Source organism: Phaethon aethereus, assembly GCF_964289735.1.
Source record: "Phaethon aethereus genome assembly, chromosome: 3".
Lineage (NCBI taxonomy): Eukaryota > Metazoa > Chordata > Aves > Phaethontiformes > Phaethontidae > Phaethon > Phaethon aethereus.
Window position 1 is genome coordinate 110051054 of NC_138576.1, and position 27151 is coordinate 110078204.

At 42.5% G+C, this 27151-nt stretch overlaps 1 protein-coding gene across 1 annotated transcript in view; it reads right to left on the bottom strand.

Moving 5' to 3' along the window:
* Positions 1–1538: 1538 nt before the first annotated feature.
* PARP1 (poly(ADP-ribose) polymerase 1) overlaps positions 1539–27151 on the bottom strand; it is a gene marked incomplete at both ends in the record, with an annotated part of 30333 nt that continues 4720 nt past the window's right edge. Inside the window, 19 exons of the mRNA XM_081998603.1 lie at positions 1539–1620; positions 3159–3273; positions 4375–4436; positions 4814–4941; positions 5233–5385; positions 5912–6010; positions 6742–6870; positions 7277–7399; positions 8215–8298; positions 11615–11743; positions 13027–13222; positions 15724–15856; positions 16618–16686; positions 17717–17959; positions 18694–18834; positions 20430–20571; positions 20911–21087; positions 21974–22090; positions 23762–23858. Coding sequence (XP_081854729.1) covers positions 1539–1620; positions 3159–3273; positions 4375–4436; positions 4814–4941; positions 5233–5385; positions 5912–6010; positions 6742–6870; positions 7277–7399; positions 8215–8298; positions 11615–11743; positions 13027–13222; positions 15724–15856; positions 16618–16686; positions 17717–17959; positions 18694–18834; positions 20430–20571; positions 20911–21087; positions 21974–22090; positions 23762–23858 — 2419 coding nt within the window. The remainder of the gene's footprint in view (positions 1621–3158; positions 3274–4374; positions 4437–4813; positions 4942–5232; positions 5386–5911; positions 6011–6741; positions 6871–7276; positions 7400–8214; positions 8299–11614; positions 11744–13026; positions 13223–15723; positions 15857–16617; positions 16687–17716; positions 17960–18693; positions 18835–20429; positions 20572–20910; positions 21088–21973; positions 22091–23761; positions 23859–27151) is intronic.

Sequence of the window (27151 nt, forward strand, 5' to 3'; positions counted from 1 at the left end):
CAGTTCCTGTGTTCTCTTTCACAGACTGACAAGATTATACTTAAATGACTGACCAAAAGTTTCTGTTCGAAGCAAAACAATGATTAGCCACTGGTTAAGCTACTGAAGAACCAGAACTTCCTCTCAAAATCCATTAGCACCAACATCAATTGATCCTTGTGTTGAACTGTCCTCAAGCCATACGACTTGCCCAATCCTTCCACATTTCCTTCTCTCCCCGACAGCAGCTTTGTTTTCCATCTACCACTCCTCACCCTTCTTTCCTTCAGGGATCCTGGAAAAAGCCACACCATAAGCAACCACTTTGGCTTTGAACTCCTTTTTCAAAAGGCACTGGGATGTTTCAACGTTTTAGGAAACTGATCTGCTGTTTCCACAGAGGTTACCAAAGACTGAGGCTGCAACCATCAGAATGAGCTTGAACTGTCCCTTCTTGGGAAGGGAACTGTCATAGTGGAGGAGATACTGAATGCACTGCCAGTGCAGAACTGTCCCCAGAGATTAGCCAACTTGCCCTAATAGCTCAGGGAAATCAGTAATTTTTGAGAAAAAGAACTGATGTTGCTCCATAGTCAAGTACTCCCATATTGCTCAAAAGTATTACTGAAAGTGAGACGTAACAAACATCACTAAACATTGAAATTACTAGTTCATATAAATGTTTCAAGACAGGGAATTCAAGACTACCCAGAGTGGCAGACCACTCCAGATCATGAGTGAGTGAAAAGCTTGAGCCCAAACTCACCTTATGACTTTGTTAGGACTTCAATCTACAACAACCAACTTACAGCACGTTGAAGGTAGATATATAAAGGAGGTTTATTGGGGCTAATACTAAGTTCAAACAGCCACAAGTTCATTTTCCATATTTACCACACCAACTGTTGACAGATGAAGTCTCAGTGGAAAGTCCAAATTTTCATTTCACCATGACTTCCTGAAATGTGACTACAGATTTCAATATTTGGCATTTGATCTTCAGAGAGATATCACGTTTAAGAACATTCTACCAAATATATTTAAATTATGACTCAAAACCAAAACAATTTGGAAGTTTTGAAACATAAAGCTGTTAGTATGAAATTAGCTTTTATTTTTTACCTCAAAATAAATGCACATTTATCATTTATTCAAATGAAAACTGAAAAAGGGTATCTTAAACAAGAGGGAACCTTAACAAAGCTAACATCCTCAAGCTCCTTCTCCTGCTATTGCCCAGCTCTGTTTGGCTAAAAACACAAGGCTTGATTTTTTTTTTTTTTGGTCAGTTTGATCAATTAAAAGAAACACTTGATAGCCCCAAAATTAGAAGTGATATAAAACAAAACCAGGTACTCGTTCTCATCAGAATTCAGGTCCATGTGTTGCCACACATTTATATAAAACTTTCACTACGTGTTGTACTAAATAGGATTTAGTAACCGCTTCTGCAGTCTAGCTCTTGATATCTTGGTAAGAGAAGTCAATGCATAAGCATGTCAGAAGTCAACGCTATAGTGTAACTACAGTATAACTCTAACAGGGCTTCTAAATACTGTTCACCAGAGTGATGTCTTATAGTTGAATTTCAGTTTCAGCAGGTACTTCAGATTTACCTGAGCAACATCATACACAATATATCTGGGAAGAATGTTAAGGAATAATTAATTACAGTTGTTGATATTAACAACACAGAAAAACCTCAAAACACAGTCAAACTTCACCTTTGCACTTTTGGTAGCTTTGAAGCTACCGTACAGATGCCAGTGTGATTAAGCGGTTCTAACAGCTCAAACCACAAATCTTTAAATTTGAGTTGTCTTTGAATCTGAAAATGTTTTATACAATAGTTAGAAACATGCAAATAACAGTCGTATGGAGAGTTAATGCTGATGCAGCAGGAATCCTGACTGACAGGCAGGTGAACTGACTTAGATACGGGGCTGTAGCTCTTGAAGATTATTTATTGTCAGCCAGAGCCATAACACACATCTCCTCTCTTGCTATCTAAACAGTGGAGCAACATAGCCTAGATGAGATCTGCAGTTACAGACCTGGCATCTACAATTATAACTGTAGCTCTGTTGCTACCTTTCAGCACAAATTCATTCATGTCCTCTTAATTTCCCACTAAAAAACCCAAACTGGAATCAGAGAGAAGAGCTCTACAGTGGCTGGCAGTGCTTGCACATTCTATGACTGCACTGCACTATTTCGTTTTCTCAGAAGACAGTCCCAGCTTTCCTATTTGTTTCTCAATGCTTTAGGCCTCAAACTTACCTCTAATCCCAATTTTAGATGAAAAGCATCCCTGTTAAACACAGTGTAAAACAAAATGAATGCACATCATGTTACCTCAGTTAGCTGTTATTATTCTATCATCTGACCAAGACAGATGCTGTATTTAAGAAAACTCAAGACAAAAACAGTATTGCCATGAGTTCTGCTGCCAACACTGCTTGTAAGAGGAAAACAGCTTACCAAGAGAGAAGACAGTTTCTGCACAACCCAGAGGTTGTATTAATGGGTTACTTACTTCACTGGCAGTGAAGAGATTATCTGGGAGCTTAGATATCACTTATGACCTCTTATGACTGTTGAGCACACATTCATTTGGGACCACGTCTGCCTAGAATGAGGCTTAACTGCTATATCTCTGATGAGCATCTGAGGTTTACCTCAATACTTGCAAAGGGTCTGGGGAACACAAGAGAAGCTGTGTAATGAGAGATTCCATCAAACCACAGAGCTGGCTCCCCCACCTCCTCCTCCTGGGCAAGCTGGCCAGCCACAGCACAACCAGGAAGAAACTAGACTGGAGTGATGTGAAACCCACAGGCTGCATTCCCCTCCCCTTGTCCTGGCACATCTCTGGGCAAAGACACTACTGGGCAGCGTTGCCTGGCCACACCAGTGCCTTCAGGTATTGAGTCCTACTGGGACAACAGCTGTTTGCTGTGTGTGTTCTTTCCTTTTTTTTGCAGAATGACAATTTAAGTGTGCAACTGTACAATCATCTCCCTTGGAGAAGAGACTCTAAATTGTTGGCGAGTACTCTAAAGCAGATTCAAGAGAAACAAACCACAGTGTGCCGAAACTCCTGACCAACATGAGCGAAGTCCTGCAAAATCCAGCAACACTCCGACACAGCATGCAGCCAGCATAATAGCAAAGGATACTCATTATACAGAAGACAGGTATCATTAATTCCTGTTGAGATCCCGTTCCCTAAGGGAACCTCTACACCACCAAGGGTGGTAGTCGCTGTGGGATCAGGTGCAGTTTTGCCCAAGCCTAGAAAGGAAAAAAAACCATTAGTTACAAATCTAGAAGGCAAACACAGACTTTGCACATAAAGAAAATTACTCAGACAAATATTACTTCACATATATTTTCAAATGCTGACCAAATGCAAAAGTATCTTAAAAAGAACACCAAGGATACAGTCTGTTTATTCAATTCAGCATCACCACAGTTATGGTACTCATACTCTGCTACATTAGAAGTCAGAATTTTAGACTTTTGGCTGTTAATTGTCTAATCTGTATGATCAAAGCTAAAACAGACCAGACTTAAAGCTCTCCTATCCTAGTCCATCAATGAAAACACGCACATTGCAGCAGTTTCAGAGAAGTATAACAAACCAATTCTTATTCTCTTTAAACTCTTTAATACAAATCTGGTTTGACATCCGTAATAGTGTGAGCAGTATGTATTGAAAAAGATGCTAAATCTATTCTATTTTAGGCAACTGATTTTTTTGAGCCTCTCAAAATGAATAGTTTCAGAAAAGCCACTCGTTACTGAATGTTACTGCTCTCCGCTCTCCCATCTCGGTACAGAAGATAGTCATGATTACCATTTCTTTTGCTTGAATTAGAGAGCTAAGTCTTTTCTCTCATCATCTTTTTCAGTACAATATACTGATTCTTTTTGCAGATAGAAATGTAATGAGAACAGCTGTTCCATCTGAACTTTTATTCTTACATTTTTCCTACTCCCCAAGCTTCTAAGGCACTTTGAAAGCTACACAATTATTCTTCTGATCTATCAAACCTCTCATCTTTCTTCTAAAGCACATAGTACTGTTATGATGAAAGCGAGTAAGACGTTGGTGAATGCACCTTACATTTTCTCTTGTGTAATATCAAATGAAACTTTCCTCCTGAACTTCAGGCAACACATTAACTTCAGTCTTAACGTTCCAAGTGTACTAACTCCCATCTCAAAACAACACAACATACACATACACAGATGCAACTATAGGGCTACATTATGCAAACTCATAAAGGAAGTACAACTATGAAATGACTATAGTTCTCTTTGATAAGCAGAGGGCCACAAGGTGAGTTTGCCATCAATAACAGATTACCAGTGACAACTACTAATGCTTACCTTTCACACTGTGTTTTCCCTTGGGCAATTTTGTTATGTGAGAAGCATTCTTTAGCTCATACCTGTACAGCACAAAGAACATGCAATAGCATTTTACATTTGTCTTAAACTATTTTGGTGGAAATTTTTTTTTTTTCAGGTTTCACTTGATGGTGAGTTAATATAAAGTTCATTTATATGCTACTCTTCTGAACAGTCTTCCTTGTCTTAGTTACTAATTTTAATGATATTGGCATTTAGCATAAGATTGTAGACCTGCAACACTGATTCTTTTTTCCCCCCCACGAAATAGCTCTCATTTTAAGAAAAAAGAAATCTTGTTTCTAAGGGTCTACAAAGTGCTGTTTCTTCATACTGAAGAAAAGGCTTGCAATTTAGCACCACCTTCTACCACTATATGTTAAGCATGTTCAGCAAATGCTCTTCATAAGTTACTTACATATTTCCAAGGGCAACTTCTCCCAGTAGTATTAAGCCTATGGGATCAGCTTGAGATGTGTGACAGTAGTTGGCGCTCTTGGATACCATGTCTGCAAAATAGATGCCCTTCCCAAACATGTAGCCAGTCTACAAGCAGCAAAAGAAAAAAAAAACAGAAGAAGAAGAAAAAGATTGGGACAATAACACAAAGGCAGCATTGAATCCACCTGGCTGGCCTCCCAGGAGAGCAAAGCTGCCACTCAAGCTCTTGTGGACACCAGTCAGCAACACATGCTGGACACACAATGTTGCCTGCAGGCTGAGAGGTAACACTGAGCCCTCCCCACACAGAAATTCTCCCATATAGGTGTTCTCCGACTGTGGCTGTCTCTAGGCACACAGATGGAGGCTGCCAGAGAAGCTATCTGTTTAACGTACCACAGGAGCTTCAGGAGGAGCTATCCGGAGACCCTGTGAGAGGATACCAGCAAAGTTGGTGGCGCGGGAACCGTGCCACAGCAGCTGGCGATTGTGAAGCTGCTTAAATGGCTTGTAACGCTGACTCTCTCCTTCACGCTCAATCCTGAAGATCTTCATTTCAAAAAGGTATAGGAGAAAAAGAAGCAAATAAACTGTTACCTTCATGCAACTAATTGGATTTAAAAAAATCACCCAGTCTGGAATATATAGTAATCTGCTAGGAAAATTGATCTGGATGGTTTTTAGTTTTTGCAGTTTGCCATGTCATGCTAGCAAAAAAGAGGTAGCGTTGATCACACAGTACTTGTTATTGGTTACTTTTCCATCTTCCCTTCTGCATTTTCATGAGATCATAGTTTTCTGAAAAATCATTCAATGAACTAAGGCTCAATTTTAGATTACTCCTCCACCTCCTTTTCAAGGCCAATTGAATTAAAAGCAGACAGCCAAAGACACCTCAGTAAGCTTAGACTCATCTCTGCCTAGACTTTTGCTACTCTATTAAATAGCAACTGATCTATCAAACCATCCCTTCAACAAAGAAAACTAGATAAGCTACTCAAAAATAAAAGGAAACTGCAAACAAGTAAGTTGACTTAGAATCACAAACTTAAACCCCAGTTATTGCCCAGCTTACATCCACAACTTTGAGGTCATATGCATTGTGAGTAGCAGCATGAGTATTTTTCACATATTGTTTAATAATCTTGGCTTCTTCTGAATCTTTGTCAACAACCTGCAAAGAGGCAAACGAGAGAAGTTTCTTTAACATACAAACTCGCAGGCTTCTTATAACATGATGGTGCCCACCACACACTTGCAACTCCCCAGTTTAAGTCTCCTTTATAATTTAGGTGGAAATTTATTCCCAGCTAAAGAAGATGTTCAGGTACACAGACAGCACTTGTCAGAGACAGGGAGGAAGGCACATCTGGAAATTGAGACGATTTCCAACTCCCCTGCTCAAAGCAGGGTCAGCTGGAGGAGGTTGCCAAGGACTGAGTTCAGTCAGGCTTTCAACACCTGCAAGGGAGCCTCCACAGACTCTCTGAGCAACTTTTTCCAGTGTTTGACCACCCTCACAGTAAACAAACAAACAAAATCAAACACCATCAACAACAAAAGCTCCTTCTTTTGTTTAAATACAATTTTCTGTACTTCAATTTGTACTCATTCCCTCTTGGACTGGAAACCACTGAAAAGAGTCTGTCTCTGCCTTCTTTACTCCCTTCCCCCATCAGGTATTCACAGACATTGATAAGCTATCCCCTGAGCCTTCTTTTCTCCAGGTTAAAGCGCCCCAGCTCTTTCAGCATCTCCTTGTACAACACATACTCCAGTCCCTTAACCATGTCAGTGGCCCTTCATTGAACTCATGCCAATACATCTGTCCACTTACAGTCTAGGTGATTTGTTATATTCCAAAACAACAGGACATCAGTTTGTATTCACACTCATTTCCTTTACCTTAATATCAGTTCGAAGTTTTTCATAGTTGATGTCAATTGGGTCTTTATCTCCATCATCATTTCCACCTCTGAGAAGGCTGTAAGCAACCTCAATATCAAGCAAGTTGTCCAACATCTGCACTTTAGCCTGAAGAATTTGAAGATGTTATTTTACTTGTGCCTTTGACATGTCCATGACTCTGGAATACCCCAAATTGTAACAGTGTACGTGGATCACCTGCCACACATCGCCATCTAACAACACAACACTACCTTTTTTTAATATATATACACACTTAAATATACTAAAATATACACACACATATATACAAAAAATATACCATACTATATAACGTCTTCTGATACCTTATATATAAAATTATTTGCATATGTATACACACATATGCACATAAACAGATACTCTGAAGAAATATAAGCTTAACCTCATGAAAGCATGAGGTTAAAGTAAGTCTTAAAACCTCACAAATTCTCTTTGCTAGATGTCTGATATCAGACCTGTTGCCTGCAAACAACATACTGTTTCCAGTCAATACCTGAATGTATTCTAAGTTATTTAGGAGAGGTGGTTTCTTCATCCCAAAGTCATGAGGGATCAGGGTATAGAAGCGGTTGGAGAGGTCCAAGATCTGGGATTCTGAACCACTATCAGAAACTGCCTACACAAGAAAACAAGCACCAAAGAAAATTACTGAGTAAGATTAAGTCTCCATAGCAAAAGACACACACGAGATACTTGAGGCTAATACACGGAAGCAGATGTACAAGTAGCATTAATGCTGGAACTCTCACAGAACTAAAAAGAGCAATTCTATTTAACTGTTTTGCATGTAGTAAGTCACAGTACTTGTACCAGAAATTCTGTGTATGTCTGTATGAGAAAAATCTAATGGGGATTAGATTTCTGGAAGACAAAATAAAGACTTCTGGATACAGAAGGGTGCGCATCCTTGGCAAGGTTCTGGTCTACTCTAACAACTGAAGTAAAACTTCCCCTATCTATGCTTTGCCAGGGAGCCCATAACAAAAAATGGGGTATGCTGGTACACTTTTGCAAGCTGTTCAGGCAGTACTGTGTAGTGATTCTTGGAATGGTCCAGGTCATGATGTGTAAATACAGTAATGTCTTCAAGCCAGACCCTCTCCTGTGTCAACTTTTATTCTCATCGTCAAGCAGACTTCTCGGGTGGAAACACCAGCTTGCTACTAGATCAAGACATCAGCTTTATTTGCTCAACTGCCATTTATGTCTGGCTCAGCCTGAAGTTTGTGCTACAGAAGTGGGAAAGATAAAAGTACTGCTCAAACTGGTACAACAGTGAAGAGAACTAACTAGTTACCCGTGGAATCCACATCCCCTTCTCCAGTGAAAGACAGCACAGATCTTTATACACACAGCTGAGCATTCACCTCACTCCAAGCCCAGGACAACTTCTGAACTCCCCTCTTGCTCTAACAACTCTTTCATGCTCACCTGCTGAACCTCATTAAGGATGGAGTATGCGCTCTGGATCTGTCGCTTGCTCAGTTTTCCCAATGGCATCTTCTGCAGGTCAATCTGATGAAGATTTAAACGATTAAAACAGGATTTCACTACACTGAAACCAATGCAGCATTCCCTCTCTGGTTTCTAGTGAACTAGTCTCTCCATTCTGGTAGGACTGACCACACGAAGAATGAAAACATTTCAAACTTGGTATTAATCTCTGCGGATCGAGGAATGGTATCAGAAGGACAGTGTACAGCACTGAGAAGACTTCCTAGAAACAAAGGAATACTGCAATAGGAAACTAAGCATGTATGCTAGGGCAACACAAAAATAGCGTACTAAGTATCTGGATAGAAGTCTATTATTGACCTACTGTCAGGTGGATTCCTCAATCACTTGAGTAACCATACATTTCAGGCTAGCAAAGAAGCAGACTGAATGAAATAATTATTGTTCATAAGATCATCTGTGTCTCTAGGTACAACCTAGACGCCTTCTTCCACACCCTACAATTATCAGGGGTCGAATGCAAAGAGATTATAGGATGCTTCATATTCATTAATGAAAAACCAACAACAAAAAAAGCAACTAAGTTAAAAGCGATGTCTTTGTTGCCTGCATTTATCCACTGATTCAATTTATATGTTGCTTTTGTTTGTGTATTGGTGGATCTTGGGAGAGTTTTGGATTTGCAGTTGTCGTGGTTTAGCATTAAATCCTCGCATAGTTAAGGACCATCTGAACGCAAAAATGTTTGACAAAAGTCAAGTCCAATGGAGTCTTTTGCAAAGATCATACAGACACCCTCTGGACTCTTGACAGTACTCACCGTACACCCGGCAGGTCAAAGTAGCTTTTATTTAACTTGATGGGTTTAAGATTCAGCTCAAGGACAGAAGATCCTATAAAACCACGTATATCACATACTGTCTGGATAAGTTCCACATTATTTATTCACTATGGAGCTAGGAAACCCAGCTTTATGCAAATCTTCTCTGCAAGCTGAACTCAGAAGGCTCTTCCAAGCTACAGACTGGTGTGAAAGCCCTGAAGTGATTTTGTATGGAGATTTCCACCATGTACTGGGCTTAGGAGAACTTTCACCTTTAGCTGCAGCTAAGCATACGTAAAGCCAGATACTAAGAAAAGCCAAGATGGAATGCAAGAGAAAAGACAGACTTCAAAACCGATTATGTCTAAGGGACACGAGAGTCACAAAGCCAAGATTAATAACCTAATGAAAAACAACTTGCAATAGATTTGTAGCTCCCAAACTTTTGGGGCCAATGCTTTCCTGTTGAGTACCATCCATCCGTATTATTTAATTATTAGCTGAAAAATTATAAAAAGACACATAAAATGGGCCACTTAACTTGGATGTGCAGAATAGCTGCGGACACCTATATTAACTGTAAGTTATATAAACGTATAAACTAACACATATAGACACTAACACCTATAAACTACCACATCCCCCAACAACATGACTGAGTAATGTATCTCTTACAGAGCCCACATACAGCCAAAGGGCAGGAATTTGTCTTCTGTGAGTCATGGGAGGTGAACAGAGCCCTGCAGAGCTAATATAAAGCTAAACTGCATCCAAAGCTTTATCGCTAGATGCATCAAAAGAACACAGCAGTCAAGGGGTTGGATCTAAAACATCAGTACTGCAATTACTGCCAGATGCACTGAGGGTAACATGAAGAATTAGCTCCACATCACAGATGTGTGTACCAAGGTTGTCATGAGAGGCAAGGGAGATGTTTGCCTTCCACGCAGGCAAGAGAGGACACAGCACGAGAGTAGACTGAGCCCTCTAACTATCCTTTTCATGTATGGCAATGACATAGGTAATTGTAATAAACCTCTGTATGCTTGGTGAGGTAAAACTCCTGAAAGCTAAGTTAGAAGCAGGAAGATAAATACATCAGATAACTCTATTGTCATGTAATGGAAAGACTAAGAATTTAGTTTTGCAGTTTTGGCAGAGCGAGAGTTCTTGGATGGAATGAAATACTTGAGATCAGGATGATTAAAGGAATGAAGCAGCCATTTTCAGAGGATGCACAGAAACCTCTAACTAGGAAAAACATTATTTCCTCTAACAGAAAACAGCTGTTCAGCAGAAACAGTGCAGGAAGATAAATCTCATAGGAAGACAGGCCCATCTGGACTCCCAAGTCACCTATAGATCTGCAGCTGCTGTGAATTAATATAGTATCAACAGATTTCTACAAAGTCAGAAGACATCAGATGATGATCAGTTCAGAGTCTTCAGCCAGTTCCAGTTCCACAGAATTGTAAGTATTTTAAAAGACTTTGATGTAAAGAACCACTGGAAATACAGGGGAATACAGTTAACCCAACGTACTACAAAACATTGGGCAAGCTATCTGAAAGCTTTCAGATAAGCTGTACGGAATGGTGCAAAGCCTGTTCTGAAAAGTAGGTACACAAAATACTGACACAGAGAGCAAACAACAGCTGCTTAAATATGAACTCTTAGAGAAGGATAACTAAGCTGGCTGAAGAAAACTGAAACTTGTTATTTAGAATTAATCCAGTTTGAATGGCTGCATTCAAACAAACTGCAGGATCTCTGAACACCAATAAAGCTGTTTCTAGGTAAGGAGAGACAGACAATACAAGGAGACCACTCTCTGAAAGCCTGTTAGAAAAGCAGATCAAAAAGCATGCAGGAAAGAAGAATGGATGAAAATAGGGTATCATTAGAACAAATAAGAAATACAACAACAACAAAATCTAGAGTTTGGCCCCATTCAGAAGAGGATCTGGACTTCGTCAAGGCACTTCACTAGTGCACGCAACTGGCAGCATTTCTCAAGTCTGAGCTGCATGTTCATTTGCTACCTAAATTAGTAGTAGTGTTTACCCCCCAGCCCCTCACCAAGTGTGGTTCACTGCTCAGAAAAAAAAAAGTGCCTCCTGCCTCACATTACCAGCAAATTGGCTGTGTTAATATCTTAAGAGCATTCAGCAAACAGTGGTCATGATGCGTTACTGGAAAAAAAACCAAAAAACAAACAATAAACATAGAATGACTACTGATACCAGGACCAGCAGATGAGTTTCTCATAGGCTTGTTAAGTTGAAGATGCTGATACAGACATTCCCCACTGAAGAACAAAGAATGCACTCATGTTTTAAAAACTTCACGTACCATAACTAAGTTATTACTTCCAGTACTTGGCAAATTCTGGTCAGACTCTTGTCCTTATTTTAAGGCTGATCTAAAACTCACACTGACTTCTGGGAAGTATGATGCATAACAAATTGCAAAGAACTTGCTTCTGGCTGCATACGTATCATGGAAAGAGAGCAATGAGGGTCACAAGTGAGTAACATGAACGTGTGTGGTCACCTCAAATTCCACCATCGCTTTCTTCATGCTCTCCACATCAAAGATCATCTTAATAAGGTCCTGGATTGGCTTAGCAAGTTTTGACTTAGTCCCAGCACCCACTGTCAGTTTCCTGACAGCTTCTTCATCCTGGGAGGTAAAATTAGTATCAGAATTAGCAAAATCACAAAGGATAAAAGTAACAGGCTGGTTGCCATGGTAACAACTCAAAACCAATTTAGTGTATGCATACTATGACTAGTCTGAAGTTCATGGGCAGCGTGGCACATTGCTGTGACATTTTGGAACAAAGTGGGTTTACAAATCTACCTATTCAGTAATTTGGCAAGACATTTCAAGAGGTGGCACTACACAATTTAAGTAGAATTAAGGGAACAGGAACTCTGTGTGCATCTCTGCTTCACCTCAAGAGTATTAATTTTTCTGCAAGCATTCTTCTGCACAGAGACCTTGATGTGAAAAAATGACTGTTTACTTTGTTGCTTTTATGACAAAAAAGATATGTAATAACCAGTTTCACTAAGTTTTTGTAATAAAAACTGTCACGGATGAGTACAGGAATCATCAATTAGCCACAATTCCATCTAGATGCTTTCATGGATAGAGCACTGCACCAATAAAGCATCTGCCAGGTGCTTCAGAATATCACTGTACATCGCAGTGTAACAGATGCTTCGCCACTGCAATATTCAAATTTCCAGAAATAAAGCTAAGAATCAAGTACTTTGCACTGAAAGATGACATCCGGTAATTTGGCCACAGAAAAATGCAATGGCTTGAAAAATATGTTTTCTGATATCTTTATAGCTATTAACAGCATTCAACTGTTTCATCTGAAAATAGTTTAAGTTATGGGTATGCCTTTAAATAAACATACAAACCCCCACTGGGCAGAAGGAAGAGAATTGTTATTTAGCTTAGCTGTCTAAATAGCCAAATCTTACTGGCAATGAATAATTTCTCTTTCTCAGCCTGCTCAATATGTGCACTAAGTAGAATGCTGCATAAGAATTGCTTCACCATTTGGTAGGATTTTAGACGTTGAAGACAGAGAAGTATCTATTTTAAATAAAAGAAAATGGTGTTTTCAGACAGGATGTATGTGAAAGGACTGATGAATTAAGTTCAGATTCACATCTTTAAAATTACAAAGTAAACAGGGAAGAGCACTAAAGGGACTTCAGACTTGACAATAGGAAACTACTTAGTTTCCCAACATATCTATTTTCATTCATGAAACTCATCAATCTACAGCTTGCTCTCTGTAGCACAGATAAGATACAATAGTTGCACCTGCACTTCATTGCTCAGGTTTTTTAAGTGTAAGTGATCCAACAGTGAGCACTGAACAAAACAGCTAAAGGAAGTAGCTGAGCAATGCTCCATCTCATACAGGGACATTTCAGACTTACCTGTCCATAATCTATTTCCAGTGGGTAGAATTTTTTTGGATATTTAGTGAAGTTCTTTGAATGCCAAGAATTGCCAGTTTTCTCTTCATACAAATTCAGGAAGTGTTCAACAGCATCTTCTTTTGACGGCATCTGCTCCAGCTTGTTACTCCCAATTACAGTGCCCACGCGACCCCAAGATCTGAACACCCAGTATCTAGAGAAATGAAACGTGAAAAAAGAACAGACATAAGATACTTTGGCTCTAGATCTCAGTCCAAATGAAACTGATCCTGCAACAACCATAGGACTATATGCAAATCAGCTATTTGCATATCATTAATCGTATGGAAGACATTAACAGCAACTGCAGGCGAGCAACAAAAGAGCCACCACAGAGCATATGTCCAAGAACTGGTGTGAAAAAATGCCCAGTGTTAGCACACCAGACCTACAGCCCTGAGGATAAACAGGGAAGCAGGAAGAGAGATGCTAACATCTCTTCAGTCTTAATGCTTCACAAATATGAATCTTCAGTCTACTGGGGTCATATATTTGAAAAAAGAAAAACACAATGCATCTTTAAGCCTCAAGTCCTAGAGTTGAGATTTCTAGAGAAACCAAAAGTAACTGAAGTATTTGTTTATATTACTGACACCACCTTGGGCGAGCTTCTGTAGTATTTATAGAGATACAATAAATCAACCTTTCCAATATGTCAGGCACGAAACACAGGCACTGATACCCCTCCACGTACTGAATCACAGATCCAGACAAACCCCACATACAAGAGCCAGCAACAAAAGCTTATTATGAACATGGTAAAGTGGAACAACCCCAAAGCTGAACGAGGGTTCTTGCTGATAGCCATTAGCTCCCCTGGATTTCTGTGTGTCCCTTATGTGCTTGAGGGAGGGGCAGTTTAATTTTAAAGAACCCTCTCAATTTCTTTATCTTCAGTAATGCAGCCACTGGACAGCTCTCCCATGCGTCTGAGGAGAGTGGAAAGCTAAACACATGATCATCCTCTGACTATTGCAGTGCATTTTGTTAAGTCTCAGGGCACTCAATTCAGGACTATATCGCGGTAGAACAGCCAGAATCTGGTTTTGTTTCCCAAGGTTACAGCTCTGCAATTAGAAGACAGAAGCTGGAAAATATGGGAAAGATTCCCAACATCACTGACTTTACATGTGGGGTCTTGATGTTAGAACATAGGAACCTTCACCAAATTCTGCTTCTGCATTTTCAAGGACAGCCATCAGTCACAGAGCAGTGCGGCCCTCCTGTTAGGCAATTAACCCAGTCCTAAAGACATCAATTATATGTGCCTCCCTCATCCCAGAATGCAGGAATGAACACTACCAGATGCAATTCCGCAAAATTACTCACTTCCCAACTTATGCCAACACTGGAAAGAAATGTTTCCACACAAAGCACAGATCTCCCCAGGGGTGGCCTGTTGTTTTGTTGTTTTATAGTTTTGGGGGTTTTTGGTGGTTTTGGGGATTTTGGAGGTTTGTTGTTGTTGTTGTTTGGGGTTTTTTAAACATACCTATCCGTTATCTCCTCAAAGAGATTTTACTCGTACTTTGCTTTTGTAATGGCAAAAATATCACAGAATCACTAAGGTTGGAAAGGACCTTCAAGGTCATCAAGTCCAACCATTAATCCAGCGCCACCATGTCCCCTAAACCATGTCCTGAAGCGCCACATCCACACGTTTTTTGAATGCTTCCAGAGATGGTGACTCCACCACCTCCCTGGGCAGCCTGTTCCAATGTTTGACCACCCTCTTGGTGAAGAAATTTTTCCTATTATCCAGTCTAAACCTCCTCTGGCACAACTTGAGGCCATTTCCTCTTGTCCTATTGCTGGTTACTTGGGAGAAGAGACCAACACCCACGTCGCCACAACCCCCTTTCAGGTAGTTGTAGAGAACGATGAGGTCTCCCCTCAGCCTCCTCTTCTCCAGACTGAACAACCCCAGTTCCCTCAGCCGCTCCCCGTAAGACTTGTGCTCCAGACTCCTCACCAGCTTCGTTGCCCTTCTCTGAACATGCTCCAGCACCTCAGCGTCCTTCTTGTAGTGAGGGGCCCAAAACTGAACACAGAATTCAAGGTGCGGCCTCACCAGTGCCCAGTACAGGGGCACGATCACTTCCCTGCTCCTGCTGGCCACACTATTTCTGGTAAAGGCCAGGACGCTGTTGGCCTTCTTGGCCACCTGGGCACACTGCCGGCTCATGTTCAGCCGGCTGTCAACCAGCATCCCCAGGTCCCTTTCTGCCGGGCAGCTCTCCAGCCACTCCTCCCCAAGCCTGTAGCGTTGCAGGGGGTTGTTGTGACCCAAGTGCAGGACCCTGCACTTGGCCTTATTAAACCTCATACAGTTGACCTTGGCCCATCAATCCAGCCTGTCCAGATGCCTCTGCAGAGCCCTCCAGCAGATCAACACTCCCACCCAACTTGGTGTCATCTGCAAACTTACTGAGGGAGCACTCGATCCCCTCATCCAGATCATCGATAAAGATATTGAACAAGATCGGCCCCAGAACCGAGCCCTGGGGAACACCGCTTGTGACCGGCCGCCAGCTGGATTTAACACCATTCACCACAACTCTCTGGGCTTGGCCGTCCAGCCAGTTCTTATAAATAAATACAATATTTATTGGGAAAGAAGTGAACAAAAGTATTTCTAGGGAAAAATGAACTCACCTGTTCTCTCTGTCATCCTCTAGCAGCTGCAGTTTATAGTAAGAATTTGTTCCTTTCACAATATCTACTAGGCCCAGGGTTGCACTGAAAATCTTCCCGCCTTTTTCAAAGACATGAGCAGAATCCTCCAAACCTACAGAGAAGAAACAAGTTAGAACACATAGGTTACCATTTTAGGTCTCCTTCCTACATTTGCGCTCACACAAATGTTTCATGAAGTACTTTAAATCTTAACAAAAATACCGCAAAAACAGTGACCACATGCCCATTCAAAACTACTTGAAGCATGTTTTCTTTTTAATAAATTGTGAGCACGCACCTTTAGATACACTGGAGTGAACCTCAATCCAGACTACAGAAAAAAAAATTGTAACTTTTGAAAAAATACCATCTGAGAACTAGTATTTAACACTGCATGACTGCCTGGAGGAATTCTCAGGAGAGATACAGCTCTGCAGGTGTCATGTTAGCAAATGGATTGAAAAACCAAAGGTTGGCCTTGGATGCAGTATGAATTCTCAGAATAATGTCCATGCACCATAGGTTTAGAGAGTAGCACCAGCTGCCCCCAAAAAGGTTTGGAGGCAGATGCTCAAGTCAGACCTGTGGCTTCCGCTGGCTGGGCCTTTATTGGCCCCACTGACAGATGCTCCTGAAGATGAACAAGGTGCACTCCTTAGTTTACGTGGTCCTTCTGAAAGTTACACTAGAAAATCCTCCAATATCCAGCTTTGAATGTCAATCAATATCCTTTCTTTGACAGCAAGAAAAAATGGTTTAAAAATGCACATTCCTTTTATGGAACCTTTATCCTTTCACAGAAAAGGGTTTTGAACATGATCATGCATCCTGAAGACTGTGTGTGGTGCAGGCACAGCCATTGTTATCACTCACCAGAATCAGGATCTACTGCTGCTCCACCCTTAACTGTTAGCTTCATTTTCTTTTCAGACTTGCTAGGTCCTGCAGTGAAAGAGAGTTAATTTTTTTCCTAGGCAGGCAACACAGTCTGACTTGAATCAACACTTAAATTCTCAATTTGCATAATTATCACCCTAAGGAGACTTCAAATCAGATTCCCAGAATATGAGCACAGTGACTTCAATGGCTTTTTTTACCTGGCTTTAGCAGACAACTGACAGCCCTCCTCCCCATCCCCTCAATTAAATGAAAAATAAGATCTCCCCAGATTCTATCTATCTCCTTCCTTCTGGCCCCAAGGGGTGGGCCATATATAATTTTTTCGCCTGCACAGCAGATAAACACAACCACAAACGTGACTTTTAAGTGGGATTTAAAAACCTCACAGGGTGTGTGGGGGTGTTCAGGTCCCCTGAAGATCCTACTGCTGTGAGACAGTCTGGCAGTAACATAGCCAATTATATGACAGAAACCTACACTTGGAGGACATGGAGGATAACAGGTTCTGAAGATAGGTGAGCAGATCTGACGGTTTTGTTCACTGTCCAGCATTAATAATGCAAGCTCTCTATGGCATTGGTAAGGAATGCCATTGGTGTTGGCTATTTTTCCTCCTCCATTAAAAAAATGTTACGTTCTAACCCAAGTAGAACAAAGACCCAGTGTTCTGGACCCCAGTATTTTCTCACTCGCTAACACCCCTTGGGGGTCATGGTAGTGCCTGTCACATCTTGGTGCCCCAGCACCTCCTTGGAGCTGCAACACTGACCAAACTGGCAGAGAAGCTGAGTCGTTATGAGGAAGAGCCTAGACCGATGTCATGGAGCCTGAGCACATACAGCACAGAAGACATCTGAGGCAAGACTGAACCAGAGGAAACAGGAGCCAGTTCAGAAGACAGCTTCACATTTACTGAAAGCTAGTCTTGCCCTCAGGTCTTATTATTTAAATTTATTATGAGAAAAAGGACAGAGAACTCAAGGACAGGGCAAGGATAGACTATATCCAAGTTTGCTTTATGCATGCACAACATTAAACAGGCCTGCGGAGAAACAACCACTTTATTCTTCACCTTGTTCTTCTTTGACTTTCCCAGCACTCTTCATACTTGGGGGTTTGCTGCACTTCCCATCCACAGCCATTTCCTCATGCTCCATTTTCACCTCCGCACCCCAAGGCGAAAGCGCATGGAGAGACACAAGCTCCTGAAAGTCCTTGCTGGAGGATTTCACATCCTGAAGAAACCCCTCTGAGACCACACGGACTTTGGCCTCTTTCACTTCTTCCATCTTCTTGCTCATTTTCTCCACATCCTCTGTAGAGTCAGGGTGGGAAATGGAGAGAAAAAAGTATCAGTGAGGTTTCAGACTTTAGCCCCCACCCTCTGTCCACGATTCAGGGCTCTCTGGCACTTTGAGGAAACACACTTCCACCACATTTTGAATTCACTATGTTCTTTGGAAAGTAAAATCCCCATCGGCTCAAAGCTGCAGCTTGGGCTACAGCAGGAACACTCCCGTTTACCCGGTCCAGCTCTCCCCTTCCCAGAGCAAGGCTAGGGATGTACAGTCCCTCTGGGACCTCCTGGCAAGTGGGAGCTGATCTCCTAACTCTGCAACCAGTTTGCACCTCAACTGCAACAGGGAGCAAGAGCAGACCCTATGCTGCCAGCAGAGAAAACTACTGCCTTCAGGCACCCACAGTCAGCTCTGCAGTTTCTCCAAGGCACACATGGACACAGCCCCCAGCACCTGCCATCCCAACAAGGGTGGCTTGCACACCAACACGGTCTGCATACAGACCCAAGCTCCAGCTACTGAAGACCTGACAAGGCCTTATGGCACAACCCACAGCATTAATGTGCTAGGTAAGTAAAACTCAAATAGCACACATCTGTCTTTACTCTTCCAAGCAAACTAAGGCCATGTACACACACAAAACACTCCTCTAATCTAAACACTGATCCCCAGAGAGCTCTGAGGACATGTCCTCTGTAATCCGCTCAGGTCTGTTACCAGTGCTACCAGTAACTAAGGCATAGCTGCTCACTCTGTGTGCTGATGCACAGGGTGGCCTTGTTAGCTGTTGTTGTCATTTTTCCTCCCAGCTCCTCCACAATGCTCTTCACCTCCTCCTTGTTCTTTGACAGCTTTCCAAGAACCAGGATCTTCATGTTGGTCAGTGGTTTGTCTAGGGGTTCAGAAATAACACAGCATGTTAGCAACAGGCACAGAGCACCCCAGACAAATAACAAGCACAGACAGCACCCCCACACTCAGGACAATCAGCCCAGCTGACAGGGAGACAAGGGTCCAAGCAGGTTTGACCTGCGCTAAGCAGGCGGGAGGAAGCTCCCCTTCACCTAGGAAAGGCAACAAAACTCAGGACCCACCAACAAACAGAAGGGATGAAAGACGGGGAAGATAAGATACATAGGCACACAATTTGCCTGATGCTTTTTTTTTTTTTTTAAGAAAAAAAAAAAAAAAAATCAGTCTGCTTCAGCACTGTGCTACTACGTACTCTGCTCCGCTTCCCTTTTCCTTTCATGCCTGGACAGCATGGGAGAAATTCACTGTAACATGAAAGCTCTTGCCTCTTCAAAAGAAAACGTGTTTTTGAGGGGCTGGAGAAAGATTATCTCTCAAGCAACCATGTTCCTGTATTACAGTATATTTCAGTCTTGATCTTATAGGCAAGGTTGTATCATGCAAACCCCATAACAAGTCAGGAGCAAACTGGTAACCATGTGAAGGCTCCCTCACATCATCATGTTAACACTTTGCAATGCAGGTGGGTCCAAGACATGGCAAGTGTCTAATTGCATATCTGCACTGCTAAAGATAAATGCTATTAGCTCTGAGGGTTTTGTTTCCTCTACTCCCCACAACTCAGACTGGTTAGGTTGCCAGCAAACAAAGTAACCTGGGTTTAATTCTGGTCAATAGTTAGAATTTACTTTCAGGCACACTGGGGCTGGAATCAACTTGCCAGTCAGAACCAAGACCTCGGTTACTTTGTCTTCATTGCTAAATTAACACGATCTGGCTAAAATTAGCTGTGCAGAATTACTCCCACCCTTTTCACTAAGTAACAATAATCCCCGGCTCCCCAAACTACAGCCAGGGCTAAAAAGGCTGAATAAGAAAGAAGTCAGCATAGTTTTTAGTGGACAGGCTGTTATCACCAAAGCATGCAACTCATTCCAACAGTCTATGGGGAATTCCTGGAGTCCAACCTTTTGCCAATTTGTGGGCTGGAGACAGCATCTCTATTTTGCATAAGGGGAGTCAGTGATTGGTAAAGCCAAATCCCAACGGAGTATTTAGAAGATTTAAAAAAAAAAAAATTCTTGCCCTTAAAACCTAACACTGGATGTGGAATTATCTGGCATTATGGATATCCCTGGATGTTTCCAAAGAAACCAAGCACAACGGCATTTCATAGCAGGTCTCCCTTGAGACACATTTTGCAACATGGGCCTTTAAATTTCTGCTTCATTGCAAACACATTATTTCCTCACCATCAACAAATACCCAAACCAATTTGTTAGAAAACAGCCAGGATGTTGAGCATACGTCCCAGGGCAACCCACCATATCAGGGTCTACCTGTGCTAGGATGATGAAGCACATGAGACTGCTATGCTGGTGCTCACCAGGAGAGCTCTGCCTGCTCGGGGCGAGGAGAACAGCATGCCTGTTCAGGGTGGCATGTTAGTCCAGCTGGGAATGGCATTACACACCATCCTGAACATCACTGACCCATGCCCAGCCAACTGCTTACCTCTGGGTGTGGACACAGTCTCTGTCAGAGGAGCAGATGCAGAAGGAGGAGGCACAGAGTTCACAGTTGCAGCATCTGGAGGGAATGCCCTGTCCTGCTTCTTACACTTAAATTTCTTCAGGTAAGGAATTTCCCGAAACTCCTGTGGGATAAGGAGCGTTTAAAAACAACAAAGACTATTATAAGATTTAAAGGCTAAATTGAGCCCTGGCCAGGTGTTGGCATTTACTGCAGGTCTTGGAAAGGATTTCTGAGACATTCATACTAAAGGTAGGCAAATACCCACCTTACTGACTGGGAAAACAAAGCTAGATGAGGGTAAATGACAAGTTTCAAATCAAACCAGCAACGTCTCTTTCAATTTAGCGTTACTGGTTAAAGTATAATTTAGTTATGCATTAGCTGTGCTTATTCTCCTTAGAAGAGGTAACATCAGTTAAGATAAGTACTTCAGATCATCAAATTTGCAGTAAACACCTACCTTTGGGATTACCCAGTCCTTCCTATTGGGAGTCTGTGTTTTAGCAACACACTTAGTCCAGGCAGTAATGTCCCCTGAACAATAATATGCGTCACTCTTGAACACAAACTGCCCCTTACACTCCTCGCAGGGAAGCAGAGCTCCAAACGCCATCCCATCTGCTACTCGGTCCAAAATCTAAAAGCAACAAAGAATACAGAACAGGTCATGGCAGAAGGAGGCTTGAAGTCCACGCATTCATTACGCTGGGCTGGACAAGAAAATAACTCAGGCTGCTGGCATGCAGACATAGACATTTCCAGCACTTGTCATGCATACAGAACTGATTGATTTACAACGGCTTAATGACTCAGTCTCTCTTATTTGGATTCAGCATTCAGGAAAACATACCTACCACACAGCACCTGACCAGGCAGCCGTGCTGGAACAGCCAAGGAGGGGACAACCTACGGCATCTGAGCACATGAGTATGTAGGTAGGAACGTAGGCTCAGACAAGTCCCAGTTTTCCTGCCTAGAAAGTATTTCTTGACCATTTTGAGTCTAGACACTTCCCACATCCCAGCCCACATTCCTTACAAAGTGTCTTAATAAACACAAATACTTAAAGTGATGTGTGGCTCCAAAACAGAGAAGACTTTCACAAGTTACAAAGACTGAAATATGACTGGTTTTGGAAGGGATGAAAGAATTTGAATAGTTTTTGCCTTTTTTGGGGCGTAATTTAACAGTTTAGGGAGGCGATGTGAAGTGCCATAACTAACCTGCTCTTGAAGAGCCAGCAACAAAAAAATATGGACCAGTTTGGGCATAGCAAAGACACATCACTGAGATGAAGGCGCTGAATTCAGCATCACACATCACGGCAAAGCCCTTCACAAGCAAGCGTAACAGCAGTATCATCAGAGTCCTCAGTCAAAAGGACTGGGCTTTGCACTGAATTTCTTCCTGAAGTGTTACGTTAGGAACGTGCTTCAGACTTGTGGACCTTGCAGCAATATTGGTTCAGGTCAGCTGCTCCGATTCAAAGACCCAGCACACGTGCAAAGCCACTACAGACTCACGGCATTCTCCCCTGACGGAACTTCCTGCTTGTTGGCGATCAGCAGCTCTTTCAGGTCATTAGTGGAGCAGACTTTCCTCAGCTCATCCTTGATGCCCCAGATCAGCTCTGTTTGCTCCTGTTGACAAAACTGAGCAGCTTAGCTACTTTCAGTCAATTGCCTTCTAAGAACATTCCTGAAACTGCAGTATGTGGACAAGGTTTTAGCATGCCCATGGTACCTTAAGTGCAAACTGTGAGATGAATAGCACCAAGAACCAGTAGCTTTACCAAAAGGGAGAGTTACACGTTTTACCCAAACACCTAGAACAGGTCTTTAAAGTCACATGCTTCAGGTTTCAGTATGAATACACGAGCACACTGCAGCTTCACCAGATACCCTCTCAAGATTAGATGCAGAAGGACATCCCTGTGGGATTCTATATAAACAAATGGTTCTCCATTATATACTTGTTAAGAAAGACCATGGAGTAACCTTTACAGCACTATCCCATACAAGAAGGTACAAGTGATATCAACAAGACAGCTAGCTTTTAGGTGGAGTGGAACCTGTGTTTCTATCACACTATGACCCTTAGCAGGCTCTCAACATCCTTTGCAAACATCACCTAACTAGTTCACACTGCCAACAGTGGGGATACGGCTGCATTTGAGCCTTGCATTAAAACAAAAATCAGAAATGCTGATAGGCACTGTCTTCTTTCAAGCCACCTAAGCATAAGAGGAATTCATACTAAGTCAGTTACCTGAAGTGGTGCAGAGGAGCCCACACATTATTTGGAGCCTTTCTACAAAAGGTGAAAGGCTTGGACAGCAAAGAAGCATCCTAAAATATCTCAGATAGTTTCCGAATGTTATTCACTGGATACACCCAAAAACGCAGTCTACCCTGGGAGAACTGGCTGACTGTGTTAAATGGTTTAACTTTCAGTGTTAACGATCATGCTTGAGGAAATGCTGTTAAAACAATTAGCAAACCCAAAGCTATAACCCTGACCCACAAATTGCCTTGATCTGTCCTAAACCTCTGCATTGCAGCAGCAAAACCTTGACAATGCCTCAGCTAAGTTTTATTGAAAAGTAAGGTATTGACACACAACAGAAAACTTTTGTTCAAAGGTAGACACACTGTTTTTCTACAGCCCCATTAAGGCTTCAATTGCAACAAAAGCAGCTTGTTAATTTTTTCGTGGAAAGTACCTATGCCAAGTTTTCAATAAATACAAAACTCCTGATGCTTTATTGGGAATCCTTCATGATACTCTAGAAACTGAGAGGTAGAAAGCTCTGATCTGTCACACTTTGTACCCAAGAACTGAACACAGCTCCCCAGAGGGTGAGAGAGATATGATTTCTCATTAATCTAGTTATGCATTTTTTACGTCTCTAATTTTGACAATGAGCTATTTATTGGTTTCCAAGCTCTTCTGCAACAGTGCTTGGGCTCAAAGCTTCAGCAACCACAACCAGATGGTGCAGGAAGGACCACAAAACCAGGCTCCCTGAGAGAGAAGGCATTTAACCTAATCTATTTAAATCCCATAAGCACAAGCCCTAGGGAAGATCCTTTCTGTCTTTCAGGAGAATGCAGCAGGGTGAACTGCCTTCAACAAAGCCTTAGTGACAGGGTATGTCCTGCACCAGGACACGAGGACTGGCTGTGCGGCAACTCTACTTTGTCTGGGCACCAGGTACAGCCCCTTTCTAGGTGTCACAGCTCTTCAATTAGTGCCTGACACTGCACTCTTCTAACAAAGCAGTTTTTAGGATGTCATCAGCTAAAACTCACCTTCAGCTGTTTTTCCTGCTTTGATTCTTTCTCTTTTTCTTTTTTCTGCTTCTTTTTCACAGTCACATTTCCATCCACCTCTTCTCCTTTTCTCTTTCTAAGAGAGAAAAACAAAACACACACAAACAAAAGGAAGTTATTTAAATGCCTGTCCGGCAGTTACCAGAGATCAGTTTACTGACTGCCAATATCTGCAGAGGCTTGAATATCCTCAGTTTTGGCAGGCAAACCCATTTTTCAAATTCCTCAGTGGTAGTTTGTAGACATGTATTTGGCTCTGCAACAAGAGCTGCCTCAATCAGGTCAGGTACACTCAGAGCTTTTCCACAGGGCAACTGTATGGTCTGGCAGAAGAGGACATGAAATACTGCAACACATTCAGGCATATTCACCTACACCTGTATTAGTTACACCAAAAGAAAACCTAAGAATCACTGCATATAAGCATACCTCTCCAAACCTGCGGAGGTGTAGAAACACAGGTTAAAAGACTATACTGTCTTTCAGCTGAATCAACAACTTGTTTTTTCAGCTTAGACAGTCCATATTGCAATAAAGGACAGCAAACATGATAACTTTAATAAGCTAACACACTGGGAAACTCGATATTTCCCAGCTAGTTTCTCTTCAGACTAGAATTAAGTCAGGTCTCTGAAATCAGACAGGAAGAAGTTTCTACTTGCAAAGTGCTCCCAGGCTGATAGTGGTTTTGTGATGTACTACTGTGCAGTTGTGTGTGAGGAAATTTATTGTTATTAGCTGGGGCCTTAGAGCTGTGCAGGGAGAAGATACAGAAAACACTGCTCAAGAAAAGACTGGAAAGAAGAGGAAGCCAAATGAAAACTAGGGGATTTTGGCAGACTTCAAAATGACAAGAGACTTCAGAGGAAGATCATTTATGTTTACAGAGTCATGTCATCCCCTTGGTACGCCTGGCTTCAAAACGCATCATTGTGTGCTCTCCTTGTGAGGAAATAAAGGAAAATTTTGCCCCACTTGAAGTAGGATGGGCCCACAACTTCAGTCAGAGCATGAGCACAGCTTGGATCTTGCACTTCATTTTGACAGAGCTGCTATCAAAACATCAGCCAGGTTTCTTTTTAAGAAAGCATCTGTCTTAACTTTATAAGCTGTGGCTGATGGCTAAGCCATAAGGTTGACATTCTCGATTGCTCTCCTACTTACGATTTTAAACACTTCATTTTCTAGTACTTTGCTACCGTTAAGACTAACCCTGTCTGACAGCTTATTAGCTATAAACTTGCAGGAGGATGTCAAAAGACACTCTTCTCCCAAAGACTCATGCATGAGAGACCTGTAAGTTCTAGTAACTGTCCTGTCCCTAAAATTTGGCCAAGTTCTATTTGCAGTGTTTTAGTTTTATTTGCAGTGACTACCAATAGCCCATCATTAGCACCTCTGGTCAAACCATGACTCAGAGCACTTTATAAGTCGTTAAGGGGCTGGTTTTGCAGAAGCTCATCTTTCAGCTGTTCCTCATCAGTTAAGCTGAGGCTATCCTGTAAGGCACACAGCCTCAAGGAGGATAACTGTGCCTTACAGCAATTGCTTGCATTTCTTGGGAAAAAAAAAATCCATAGTTTTCTAAATCAGGCAAACGTGAACTAGCGTGGCAGGACTGGATACAGCACACACACAGCTGCGCCTTCAGAAGTCCCCAGGCCAAGCCAAGTCCCCTGTCCTCCCCTGGCTGCAGCTCCTGCGGGCAGCAAGACCAGAGCATCCACTTGAGCCCTGCCACGAGGATCATGACTTCTGTAAGTTTTAACAGAGTCACAGGTACACGACATAATCTGGGAAAAACATACCAGCTTGAGCACAAAGCGCTCTGCTGCACCTTCCCAAGCCAGAGGGCTTAATAACATAAGTATTTAGGATGGGTGCCCAAACGAACTGTATCAGCAGTGCCTCTCCCTCGGCAGGCTGACAGTGAGGCTGCCTCCAGCAAGCCAGCGCTCACTCCTATGCCATAACTTGTTTCACAGTCTCCAGAAGGAGGAAAGCCAGCACATCAACTGCTGGAAGGCAGTCACCCTGCCAAGAGGCCCTGGAACCCAGGGAAAGCATCCAAATTCCAGCAGGGACTCACGCTTTTGGGAACTTCTCCTCAGAGTCAAGGGGACAGCAGGTTGCTCTCCCAGACAGAGCGATTCCTGTACCCATTACAGCCACTCGAACAAACTGCAGAGCAGGAGGGTTCATCCCAACTGCAGAGGCAGTGTCAGTCACCACCTTCTCTTTTGTCCCTGGCTATGCCTAAAGCTTAAAGCAAACACTAAGCATCACTTTATACAGCCTGGAGAGGGGAACAGCAAAGCTCAATTCAGCTTAATTTCCCCAAATGGCAAACTTTAGAAAAAAATCGACAAAATACACACTCACTGACACACACACAAACTTCATCTTCCATCCTTGGGACCACAAGCACTCTGTGTTGCTAACAGCACCTGGGTGCTACTTGTGTACACCCTTTCTCCTCCTGGGAAAGGGACAGTCTTCCCAAAATCAACAGGTATGGCCCAACAGCTTGCTTAGAAGGACTGGCCAATGCAAACCACTTCTCACCTTCACGGAGGGTACACAACTACAAGGTTTATTCCAACTTTCAAGAAGATGAAGAGGAAGGGGAACTGTCCCACTCTAGCCTGGTCCTTCCTTACCATCTACTCAATTTTTCATGTTCCCTTCTCTACAATGAAAATGAAGGGTGGAAAAGACAGCCACAGCAACCCCGGATAAAGCTGATGCAGGGAAGAACAAGAACTCCCTTTTTCTCCTCCTCCCTGTAAAGCACTGCCAGATTGTTGCTGACCTGAGTACTTACCCTCTGACTCAGGCAACCTCTGCAGTTAATCCGGTGCTGCATGACATCTCCAGAATGACAATTTGCTCCTGTCCTGGGCAGCAATTCTACCCAACCAAGCAAGGCAGAAAATAGAGGAAAGTATTACAGCTCGGAGCAGGAGAGTGAAATACATCCTACCAAAGAAGCGTGGTCAAAGAGAGCTCACAAGCTGCTGCTGCATTTCCTACATCAGTACATAAGCACTCTTTCCACAGAGAAGCTGCTGGCAAGGACACAAGATCCTCCTCCCCCTGCAGAGTGCTGGTGCTCAGGCATGACAGCCCGCAGCCCAGGGGAGGCTCTGCACGTCTCACCCAGAGCTGAGTGAGGAAAGGAGCCAGGATCCTTGCAGGAAACCTGCCCCATTTTTGCCCTTCAGAGGGAAGGGATTTTCCAACTATTCTCTGTTGCCCTGCTTGGCATCTCACTCCTCTCATCTGCAATAGGCACATCACACTGCCATCCTTACAGAAAGGGCTGACAGGGCAGTCACAAAGTCTGAGCTTCTCCTCAGAGTATGGGCT